Genomic DNA, 12,786 nt, shown 5'->3' with positions numbered 1-12,786 from the left:
CATTTATGTTCTGGAAGTGAACTTCTACTTTAATTGATGGACTGGAGGGGTGTGGATTACTTATGGATTTTTGTGATGTTTTTATCAGCTGTTTGGACTCTCATTCTGACGGCACCCATTCACTGCAGAAAAACTAATCTACATATTGGATCGCCTGAGTTCAAAAAACAAATTGCTTTTTGCCTGTCACTATTTGCATTTCCATATAACGTGTTTGTGTGTGTTTACATGCATATGCATGTGTGTGGCAGAACCTGCATGAGAAGACACATCTGTTTTTATGTTGTTCCTCACCAACAGCTCATCCATGCTGGTCTGGCATTTCTCCAGGTTGATTCTCTTGATGGCCACACGCTCCTGTCGAGGGCTACAAAGCGCTGCCTGGACGACTGCTGTGGCTCCGCTACCTACAAAACACAATATACACATCTCTAATGAACAAAGCACACTGTGTCAAAGACATTATTCTAGATGAAAGGCAGACAGTAAACATGCTCTCTGGAATATAAAAGCTTGTGCACAGCAGGTGCAGCTGATCATATGATGTGCTTATAGGATTGATAATAGACGTGTGTGGCGCTGTGATAAGTAGCTTTACAAATTGCATGCTATACGTTTGCAATATTAAGTTGTTATTGTCCTGTACCAAAATAAATTCGAATTTAAAATTAATTTTCAATTGCTGTTTTCATATTGTGAATATGTTGTGTGTGTAGCAGTCAAAAGTTTTTTGATGGTAAGATTTTTTTTTAAGTCTCTTTTGCTCACCAAGACTGCATTTATTTGATTCAAAGCGCAGCAAAAATAGTAAAATTTTGAAATATTTTTACTATTTAAATGTTTTTTAAATAATTTATTTATGTGATTTCAAAGCTGATTTTTTAGCATTACTCATCTCATGATCCTTCAGAAATCATTCTAATATTCTGATTTGCAGCTCAAAAAATATTTATTATTATTATTATTGAAAACAGCTGAATAGATTTTTTTCAGGTTTCTTTGCTGAATAGTAAGTTCAGAAGAACAACATTTACCTAAAACAGAACGCTAATTTCTATAAATAAAAATACAGTAAAAAAAACATTATTATTGTAAAAAATTATTACAACTAAAATCAATGAAAATACAATGTTTAAATGATTTAAAAAAAAAAATTATTCCTGTAATGCAAATCTTCTGAATTTTAACAGTCATTACTACAGTCTTCAGTGTTACATGATCCTTCAAAAACAATATTAATATTCTAAATGTTATTAAAACAATAATACATCATAATACAAATATAGTATTATTATATATTATAGTCTAATTATATACACTACGATTCAAAAATTTGTGGTCAATAAGATTAAAATTTTTAAACAAACCAAAATCATATTAATATGCTAATTTATATATAAGTTGTATATTTGAGGAAATAAAATAAATGTTTTGTGTGTTTGTGAGTAAAATATCATGCACAAAACCCTCAAAGGTGATTACATTACATTTAAATTCAGCAAGTTGTGTACATATCATTTGCAATCATTAAATTCTATTTATTGCAGCTGCAATGTAAAGTATCTGAATCCTTGGATATACCATGGAAACTTGATCTAATTCTCAAATTCCCAATCAACTCATCAGGAACAAACAAACAGTCTGCTTAAGCAAATAACGATACAAACTACTTCATTTCTTAATAAAACACACTTTGTTCACAATGTGAACGAAAAAAGTATGTGAACAATAACCTTTTCAGTTTCAGTTCTGTAATATTCTCAGGTTGTCCATCTCTCTAGGTCATGCTAAAACATCTTAATTGGGTTAAGGTCAGAGCTCAGGATGCGAGTTTATGTCTCAGAACCGCGAGTTTTATGTCTCAGAACCGAGAGTTTATGGCTCAGAACCGAGAGTTTATGGCTCAGAACCGAGAGTTTATGGCTCAGAACCGAGAGTTTGTCTCAGAAGCGCAAGTTTAGGTTAAGGACAGCGAGTTTATATCTCAGAACCGCGAGTTTATGTCTCAGAACCACGAGTTTATGTCCCAGAACCGCGAGTTTATGTTAAGGACAGCGAGTTTATGTCTCAGAACCGAGAGTTTATGTCTCAGAACCGCGAGTTTTATGTCTCAGAACCGAGAGTTTATGGCTCAGAACCGAGAGTTTATGTTAAGGACAGCGAGTTTATGTCTCAGAACCGAGAGTTTATGGCTCAGAACCGAGAGTTTTATGTCTCAGAACCGAGAGTTTATGGCTCAGAACCGAGAGTTTATGTTAAGGACAGCGAGTTTATGTCTCAGAACCGAGAGTTTATGTCTCAGAACCGCGAGTTTTATGTCTCAGAACCGAGAGTTTATGGCTCAGAACCGAGAGTTTATGGCTCAGAACCGAGAGTTTATGTCTCAGAAGCGCAAGTTTAGGTTAAGGACAGCGAGTTTATATCTCAGAACCGCGAGTTTATGTCTCAGAACCACGAGTTTATGTCCCAGAACCGCGAGTTTATGTTAAGGACAGCGAGTTTATGTCTCAGAACCGAGAGTTTATGTCTCAGAACCGCGAGTTTTATGTCTCAGAACCGAGAGTTTATGGCTCAGAACCGAGAGTTTATGGCTCAGAACCGAGAGTTTTATGTCTCAGAACCGAGAGTTTATGGCTCAGAACCGAGAGTTTATGTTAAGGACAGCGAGTTTATGTCTCAGAACCGAGAGTTTATGTCTCAGAACCGCGAGTTTTATGTCTCAGAACCGAGAGTTTATGGCTCAGAACCGAGAGTTTATGGCTCAGAACCGAGAGTTTATGTCTCAGAAGCGCAAGTTTAGGTTAAGGACAGCGAGTTTATATCTCAGAACCGCGAGTTTATGTCTCAGAACCACGAGTTTATGTCCCAGAACCGCGAGTTTATGTTAAGGACAGCGAGTTTATGTCTCAGAACCGAGAGTTTATGTCTCAGAAGCGCAAGTTTAGGTTAAGGACAGCAAGTTTATATCTCAGAACCGCGAGTTTATGTCTCAGGACGGTGAGTTTATGTTAAGGACGGCGAGTTTATGTTAAGGACCGGCGAGTTTATGTCGCAGGACCTTGGGTTTATGTCTCAGACCGGTGAGTTTATGTCTCAGGACGGCGAGTTTATGTCTCAGAACAGCCAGTTTATGTCTCAGATCGACCAGTTTATGTCTCAGAACAGCCAGTTTATGTCTCGGGACAGCAAGTTTATGTCTCAGAACCGAGAGTTTATGTCTCAGAACCACGAGTTTATGTTAAGGACAGCGAGTTTATGTCCCAGAACCGCAAGTTTATGTCTCAGAACCACGAGTTTATGTCTGAGAAGTGCAAGTTTATGTTAAGGACAGCAAGTTTATGCCTCAGAACCGCGAGTTTATGTCTCAGAAGTGCAAGTTTATGTTAAGGACAGTGAGTTTATGTCTCAGAACCGCAAGTTTATGTTAAGGACAGCGAGTTTATATCTCAGAACCACGAGTTTATGTCTCAGAACCGCGAGTTTATGTCTCAGAACTGCGAGTTTATGTCTCAGAACCGCGAGTTTATGTCTCAGAAGCGCGAGTTTATGTCTCAGAACCGCGAGTTTATGTCTCAGAACCGCGAGTTTATGTCTCAGAACCGCGAGTTTATGTCTCAGAACTGCGAGTTTATGTCTCAGAACCGCGAGTTTATGTCTCAGAACAGTGAGTTTATGTATCAGAACCACGAGTTTATGTTAAGGACAGCGAGTTTATGTCTCAGAACCGCGAGTTTACATTAAGGACGGTGAGTTTATGCTAAGGATGGCCAGTTTATGTCTCAGGACCACGAGTTTATGTCTCAAAACCGAGAGTTTACGTCTCAAAACCGAGAGTTTATGTCTCAGGACAGTGAGTTTATGTCTCAGAACCGCGAGTTTATGTTAAGGACAGCGAGTTTATGTCTCAGAACCGCGAGTTTACATTAAGGACGGTGAGTTTATGCTAAGGATGGCGAGTTTATGTCTCAGGACCACGAGTTTATGTCTCAGGACTGTGAGTTTATGTCTCAGTCAGAACCGCGAGTTTATGTCTCAGAACCACGAGTTTGTCCCAGAACCGCGAGTTTATGTTAAGGACAGCGAGTTTATGTCTCAGAACCGAGAGTTTATGTCTCAGAAGCGCAAATTTAGGTTAAGGACAGCAAGTTTATATCTCAGAACCGCGAGTTTATGTCTCAGCACCGCAAGTTTATGTCTCAGGACGGTGAGTTTATGTTAAGGACCGGCGAGTTTATGTCGCAGGACCTTGAGTTTATGTCTCAGACCGGCGAGTTTATGTCTCAGGATGGCAAATTTATGTCTCAGACCAGCGGGTTTATGTCTCAGAACAGCGAGTTTATGTCTCAGATCAACCAGTTTATGTCTCAGAACAGCCAGTTTATGTCTCGGGACAGCAAGTTTATGTCTCAGAACCGAGAGTTTATGTCTCAGAACCACGAGTTTATGTTAAGGACAGCGAGTTTATGTCTCAGAACTGCGAGTTTACATTAAGGACGGTGAGTTTATGCTAAGGATGGCGAGTTTATGTCTCAGAACCGCAAGTTTATGTTAAGGACGGTGAGTTTATGCTAAGGATGGCGAGTTTATGTCTCAGAACCTGAGTTTATGCTAAGGATGGCGAGTTTATGTCTCAGAACCTGAGTTTATGCTAAGGATGGCGAGTTTATGTCTCAGGACCACGAGTTTATGTCTCAGGACTGTGAGTTTATGTCTCAGAACCGCGAGTTTATGTCTCAAAACCGAGAGTTTACGTCTCAAAACCGAGAGTTTACGTCTCAAAACCGAGAGTTTACGTCTCAAAACCGAGAGTTTATGTCTCAGGACAGTGAGTTTATGTCTCAGAACCGCGAGTTTATGTCTCAGAACCGCGAGTTTACATTAAGGACGGTGAGTTTATGCTAAGGATGGCGAGTTTATGTCTCAGGACCACGAGTTTATGTCTCAGGACTGTGAGTTTATGTCTCAGAACCGCGAGTTTATGTCTCAGAACCGCAAGTTTATGTTAAGGACGGTGAGTTTATGCTAAGGATGGCGAGTTTATGTCTCAGGACCACGAGTTTATGTCTCAGGACTGTGAGTTTATGTCTCAGAACCGCGAGTTTATGTCTCAAAACCGAGAGTTTATGTCTCAAAACCGAGAATTTATGTCTCAGGACAGTGAGTTTATGTCTCAGAACCGCAAGTTTATGTTAAGGACAGCGAGTTTATGTCTCAGAACCGCGAGTTTACGTTAAGGACGGTGAGTTTATGCTAAGGACAGCGAGTTTATGTCTCAGAACCGCAAGTTTACGTTAAGGACGGTGAGTTTACGCTAAGGATGGCGAGTTTATGTCTCAGGACCACGAGTTTATGTCTCAGGACTGTGAGTTTATGTCTCAGACCAGCGAGTTTATGCCTCAGGACCACAAGTTTATGTCTCAGACCGGCGAGTTTATGTCTCAGACCGGCGAGTTTATGTCTCAGACCGGCGAGTTTGTCTCAGCACCGCGAGTTTATGTCTCAGAACGGCCAGTTTATGTCTCAGAACGGCCAGTTTATGTCTCAGAACGGCAAGTTTATGTCACAGACCGGCGAGTTTATGTCTCAGCACCGCGAGTTTATGTCTCAGAACCGCGAGTTTATGTCTCAGCACCGGCGAGTTTATGTCTCAGAACGGCCAGTTTATGTCTCAGAACTGCCAGTTTATGTCTCAGAACGGCCAGTTTATGTCTCAGAACGGCCAGTTTATGTCTCAGACCGGCGAGTTTATGTCTCAGCACCGCGAGTTTATGTCTCAGAACCGCGAGTTTATGTCTCAGACCGGCGAGTTTATGTCTCAGACCGGCGAGTTTATGTCTCAGCACCGCGAGTTTATGTCTCAGCACCGCGAGTTTATGTCTCAGCACCGCGAGTTTATGTCTCAGACCGGCGAGTTTATGTCTCAGACCGGCGAGTTTATGTCTCAGAACGGCCAGTTTATGTCTCAGAACGGCCAGTTTATGTCTCAGAACGGCAAGTTTATGTCTCAGAACGGCAAGTTTATGTCTCAGAACGGCCAGTTTATGTCTCAGAACGGCCAGTTTATGTCTCAGACCGGCGAGTTTATGTCTCAGACCGGCGAGTTTATGTCTCAGACCGGCGAGTTTATGTCTCAGAACCGCGAGTTTATGTCTCAGACCGGCGAGTTTATGTCTCAGCACCGCGAGTTTATGTCTCAGACCGGCGAGTTTATGTCTCAGAACGGCCAGTTTATGTCTCAGAACGGCAAGTTTATGTCTCAGAACGGCGAGTTTATGTCTCAGAACGGCGAGTTTATGTCTCAGACCGGCGAGTTTATGTCTCAGACCGGCGAGTTTATGTCTCAGACCGGCGAGTTTATGTCTCAGTACCGCAAGTTTATGTCTCAGAACCGCGAGTTTATGTCTCAGAACGGCGAGTTTATGTCTCAGAACGGCCAGTTTATGTCTCAGAACGGCCAGTTTATGTCTCAGAACGGCCAGTTTATGTCTCAGAACGGCCAGTTTATGTCTCAGAACGGCCAGTTTATGTCTCAGAACGGCCAGTTTATGTCTCAGAACGGCCAGTTTATGTCTCAGACCGGCGAGTTTATGTCTCAGACCGGCGAGTTTATGTCTCAGACCGGCGAGTTTATGTCTCAGAACCGCCAGTTTATGTCTCAGAACGGCCAGTTTATGTCTCAGAACGGCCAGTTTATGTCTCAGAACGGCCAGTTTATGTCTCAGAACGGCCAGTTTATGTCTCAGAACGGCCAGTTTATGTCTCAGAACGGCCAGTTTATGTCTCAGAACGGCCAGTTTATGTCTCAGAACCGCCAGTTTATGTCTCAGAACGGCCAGTTTATGTCTCAGAACGGCCAGTTTATGTCTCAGAACGGCCAGTTTATGTCTCGGGATCGCGAGTTTATGTCTCAGGACAGCCAGTTTATGTCTCAAAACGGCCAGTTTATGTCTCAGAACGGCCAGTTTATGTCTCAGAACGGCCAGTTTATGTCTCAGAACGGCCAGTTTATGTCTCAGAACGGCCAGTTTATGTCTCAGAACGGCCAGTTTATGTCTCAGAACGGCCAGTTTATGTCTCAGAACGGCCAGTTTATGTCTCAGAACGGCCAGTTTATGTCTCAGAACGGCCAGTTTATGTCTCAGGATCATGAGTTTATGTCTCGGGATCGCGAGTTTATGTCTCAGGACGGCCAGTTTATGTCTCAAAACGGCCAGTTTATGTCTCAGAACGGCCAGTTTATGTCTCGGGATCGCGAGTTTATGTCTCGGGATCACGAGTTTATGTCTCAGAACGGCGAGTTTATGTCACGCAAAATTGTTCCCAGCCATTCCCGTTCCCATCCAACAAGTCAAAGAGAAGAAAATCGTCACTTCCTGATAAACTGGCATTATATATCACTAATAATGTAGGACAAGCCACAGAATATTAGGGCTGGACCAGAATATTCGAATATTCGAATATTCGTTCGGTGGGTTGGCATTCGATTTTAAATTTTGAGATTCGAATATTCGTTTTTTATTTTTCATACACCTTGCATCCCCCGCGAAACGGTTCTCATTCGCGCTTAAATGAATGAAGAAGATCAGACTGCTGTGCCACTAAAACAAGAAACAGCAAAAAAAAAAAAAGAGAGAGAGAGAGAGACAGAGAGAGAGAAATTGTGTAATATTTAAGAGACACTATAAAGTACAGTCGGACCCACTTGAATGGTTGAAGCAAAACTAGGGCTGTGACTGTCGTAATGACGAACCGCGCCTCTGCATTTAAATGCATGCAGTAAGCTGGCCGCAAAGCTCCAGCAAAAATAATCACCATGAATGTGTCGGGAAAAAGTAAGGAGATATTTGAATTATTTATTAATGAACTAGTATTTGACAAAAAGATGAAGTGGACGACCCTGATGCCATTTGCTCATTGGACGTGCCTTTAATACCTAAATGCATATGCATTAGGCCTATAGCTAAAGGAAGAGTTTTGTTTTCGATTTAAATTATTTAAATTATTTTTTTTATAGTTTCGGATGATATATTAGTCTTACCCTTATGAGCAAAAATGAAGTTTCACATAGCGCTGGCTGGCGCTTCATGTTCTGCAAAGCGTTCTTATATCTATGGGTTTTAATTGAAATCATGATGACTTGATCGTTACTTTAAAAAACAAAAACTTAAATTTAACAAATAAAAAGTGTTCCAAATATATTTCTAAATTAACTTTATAACCTAAGTAAACGAAAATAAATGTAATCACTTTGCTATTAAAAACAGCAGCTGTGTAATGGGGAAGAGAAAGAGAAAACAGACCGGTTCCAGTCAGACTCCGGACAGTAATTCTGATGAGCTTTCGGAGAAGGTCCGGGCGAAGTTTTAGTAATGTTTGCAACGAATGTTTGTTTAATAGCCGATTTAACATTCTTATTTAGGCTAGATTCATATTTAAATGTATTATTTATTTGATTTATTTTAGCGTTTTGTAGGCTGATTGTTCACTGACTGAAGTGCTCAAATAAACACGCACGTTTGTTAATAATGTTTGGGCCTCATTTATTTTGGGTTTCAAAATAATATACTTAGGCTATGTATTTTATATAGGCTTATATACACAAACGTTATATAAAATGTGTATATATATTTATTAATAAATAATTTAGATATGAATAATTTATTTATATATAAACACCGCGCCATTTTTTTCGTTCTTCTTTACCCTTTAAGGTGCCATAATTACTGTGTTAATTTCTGATTTGGGAGTGATTTGTTTGTTGAAAAATGTTAGGCTACCTTATTAAAAGTATTGCACTTAACAGACCTGTGTGTTTTGTATCACTAGCGCGGTTTCAGTTCATGAAGCATATAAGCTCTGCCTGCGTGAGGCACGCCGCATCCAACTAGCAATGTTCTATTACAATTTATTAATTCTGAACGTGTCCATATTACACCAACATGCAACACTGCACTCCCTTGGGTCCACAGCAAAAATCGTTTGGATGAACTGTTCTCGACATAATAAAAATGCAAACAGAAAGGCATATAGAGATTCCTGCCTTTATTAGAGAGAAGAATATGTTCAGCCCCTCCCACCCAAGCTTCGAATATTCGATGTTGATTACTACCGAAGCTTCGAAGCTCAAAAAATGGTATTCGGACCAGCCCTACAGAATATAATAATTTTTATTTTCAACAGGGTGATGGAAACACAACTAATTGCAAGTTTATGTCCCAGAATTACAAGTTTATTTCTCAGAACTGCAAGTTTATGTTGCGCAATTCTGACTTTATAACTTACAATTGCAAGTTTATTTACTTCATTTATCAGAATTGCAATTCTGACTTTTTTCTCAGAATTGTTAGATATAAATCTAGCAATTCTGAGAAAAAAGTCAGAATTGCACATTTGTATCACGCAGTTCTGGGGGAAAAGTCAGAATTGAGAAATGTAAACTAGCAACTGCGCGAAAAAAAAGTCTGAATTGTGAGATAAAAAGTCGCAATTAAATTTTTTACATTTTTTGTTTAGTGGCAGAAACATGCTTTCCATAATTTATATACAGTAAACCACCATTCAAAAGTTTGTAGTCAAGATTTTTTTTATCAATGTTTGTCATTCTTTAATAAAAAGTACAGTAAAAAGAGGAATGTTGTAAAATAGTATTACAATTTCAAATAACTGCTTTTTACTTATATAACTGCTTTCTAAATATATTTTAAAATGTAATTTAATCCTGTGATGTAAAGTTGAATTTTCAGCATCATTACTCCAGTCGCAGTGTCACATGACCCTTCAGAAATCATTCTAATATGCTGATTTGCTGCTCATTTCTTATTAGTAATATTGTTAAAAACAGTTGTGTATCTTAATTTTTTTTAAGATATCAGAAGATTTTTTCAGGATTCTTTGTTAAATAAAAAGTCCAAAAGGACAGCATTATGAATGAATTTAGTGCCACTGAAACTGAATAAAAAAAGTATAAGAAATATATACATTAAGTAATCATGCTCGTATTTTTTAATGCTTATATTGTCTGTATGAAAATATTACACTTTAATGCATAAAACATGACACACAAATAGCCAATTGCAAATTCACATCCGATATGACACGTCACATTTGTGACTATAAACACAAATGCAGTGCTGCTATTCACACGGTAAGAGTGTGTGACACTCTGCCAACTGCGGCTGACAGATAAGGAGGGGGTCCTGACCACGCGCCACACCGATTAGCAGCATAAGTGCACAGAAACTATAGAGAAGCTCTCCGGTAATGCTAGCTCTTATCTGAGCTGATAGCATACTGCTTTAAGACGCATCTCAAGCCCACTGCGCTCACTGCCATGAAGAGGGCCTTCTATGTTTCTGTCTTTATTTACTTTGGGAGCCTCATATCTGCAGGCAGTGGGTCCATCAATAACAGCTGACTATATAGTCACACTTTGTAGGGATTTGAGACTGCATCAAAATGTCAATGAATGAAAAGAAAAAACAAGGAGGAAAAATGTCATAAAATAACAGCTGATTACTAGGAAAAGTTCACTCATAAAATGAATATTCTGTCCTATTTTGAGAAGTTGACATCCTGGAAAGAGTATTTTTGCTGTAACTATTATGCACACCTTTATGGCCTTATATTACCCATTCAACTAGTGAAGACAAAAAAAAATGCTGAGATAAAAATAGAAACATTTTAAGAAATTAACTAACATCTAGATGTTAACCCAAAAAAAGCCCATAAGCAGAAATGCATAAACTACACATCAACAGCTGCATGATGGTTTGCTATAATCTCTAAGGATTAACATAAATTAACATAAGAATAACTTTTAATAGTTACAAATATTTCAAGATGACCACTTATTAGACTAAAGAAGCTTGGGTTTACTTGATTATTCATGCATCTTTTTTTTTAATCATGTTAGTATTAAATGTCTTAAGTATTATACTATTTACTTATATAATATATTTAATTAAAACATAATTATATATAACCCAATATTATTTATATTTATATATATATATATATATATATATATATATATATATATATATATATTTATGTGTGTGTGTGTGTGTGTGTGTGTGTGTGTGTGTGTGTGTGTGTGTGTGTGTGTGTGTGTGTGTGTGTGTGTGTGTGTATGTATAACACATTTTATTTATTTTAAAGTAGATAAAAAATTGTATTACATATACATATAATTATTATTTTAATTAGATACATATATAAAATAGATATACATAATTTATTTTAAAATAAAGAAAAATATATACATTATTTTACATTTATGTAATTTTATTATTATTCATTAATAATAATATAATGTAATTTTTTAATAATTTTCTTTATTTAGTTTAAAGATGATACAAAATAATTGCATATATAGCTGTTTTTATTCATTTAAAAATAAAAAATACTCATTTTTATATATAGTAAGTAGATAAACTAATTATATATACACATATACACATACACACACACACACACAAAGATAATAATATAATTAATAATAAATACAAATATAATTATGTAAATATTTTATATTTATATATATATATATATATATATATATATATACACACACACACACACACACTTTATTTTAAAGGTAATTTTTTTGTATTTACATTACTTGCGTATAATTCTATATATATATATAAAACATAAATTGTAGTAATAAAAAACGTATATAAATGTGTCATTGCAATTCCATTTCTTAAAATTTCTGTTCATTTCTTGCTGAAGAACTTTCTGAATTAGCAAAGAAATTACTAAATGCACTTGACAGAAATGAGAAGGCCTCAATGTGAGCAGCAGAGGGCGTCATGAGACGAACACAAACGCATCGCATGCAGCAAATGACACTTTGAATCTCACAGACAGTGCGAAGGCGTGCAAGTGCCGATAAAATGCACACATGTGCTACACACACAGAATATTAATCTCAAAATATACAAAATCATAATAACGACTCTTGCTGTCACTGTTAATAGTGTTTTGTTAAAAAATCCGCCAGCCTGCGCAGTGCATCAACTTCAAACCCCTGAAACTTGGTCGCACTTTTTGGCCAAAATAACCTTCCCTGTGTATAATAACAGCACCTTTACTACAAACACCACAGCAGCCTGGTGTCACACCGGACACATGCTGTTATAAAGCATCATCACTCGTAACATGCGCACTGTCATCTAACATCTCCAAAACATATGATAGGAAGCTCCACTTGTCACATCCGCATTGCATTACTGTCATCGGCCGGTGCATATGGGAAAAAGCCGGTAGGCCCAAACCAAAGCAACAAACTGCAGCCACTGACGGGCTCGAATCCATCTGCAACTACCTACCGATCACCTCCTGGAGCTCGTACGCCTCCTTGACAATGGGCCAGCTGCTGGTGAGCGCCGGCTGCGGGGTTTGGACGGCCGCCGGGGAGTCGCTCTGCTCCGCCATGATGCTGCTGAGAGAGTCGCTCTCACTCGCTCACCTCACCGCTGCTGCTGCTGCTGCTGCTGTTGCTGGATCACTACCGCCTGTGATGAACACATCCGGAGAGAGACATCGCGAATCCTACTACAGCGAGGGTTCAGCTCATGAATATTCAAGAAGCGCGCTGATATCACCACAGCGTAACACGTGGATATTAAGTAGCTCATGAATATATGAATTTGGACGTGGTGACGTTGTTTGGTGACCTTCGCTAGAGCGTCTGGTCCCGTTATTTATTTATTTATTTATTTATTCTTTTTTTCTTTCTTTCTAATTGCCAACCCCCTGAAAGCCATCTCATTGTAATTTCTT

At 38.5% G+C, this 12,786-nt stretch overlaps 1 protein-coding gene across 2 annotated transcripts in view; it reads right to left on the bottom strand.

Annotated features, from left to right (window-relative positions):
* The window catches only part of LOC141340909 (STE20/SPS1-related proline-alanine-rich protein kinase-like), a 97,636-nt gene extending 85,138 nt beyond the window's left edge, over positions 1-12,498 (bottom strand). For both annotated transcript variants that reach the window (XM_073846025.1, XM_073846024.1), the window contains exons 1-2: positions 12,333-12,498; positions 295-407 (exon numbers count right to left, since the gene is read on the bottom strand). In XM_073846025.1, the coding sequence (XP_073702126.1) occupies positions 295-407; positions 12,333-12,438 (219 nt within the window). In that variant the 5' untranslated portion in view covers positions 12,439-12,498. The remainder of the gene's footprint in view (positions 1-294; positions 408-12,332) is intronic.
* Positions 12,499-12,786: the final 288 nt, after the last annotated feature.

This window comes from Garra rufa, chromosome 8 (genome assembly GCF_049309525.1).
Source record: "Garra rufa chromosome 8, GarRuf1.0, whole genome shotgun sequence".
NCBI classification, from domain to species: Eukaryota; Metazoa; Chordata; class Actinopteri; order Cypriniformes; family Cyprinidae; genus Garra; species Garra rufa.
The sequence above is the reverse complement of the archived record's forward strand: the minus strand, read 5'-3'. Positions and strand labels throughout refer to the sequence as shown.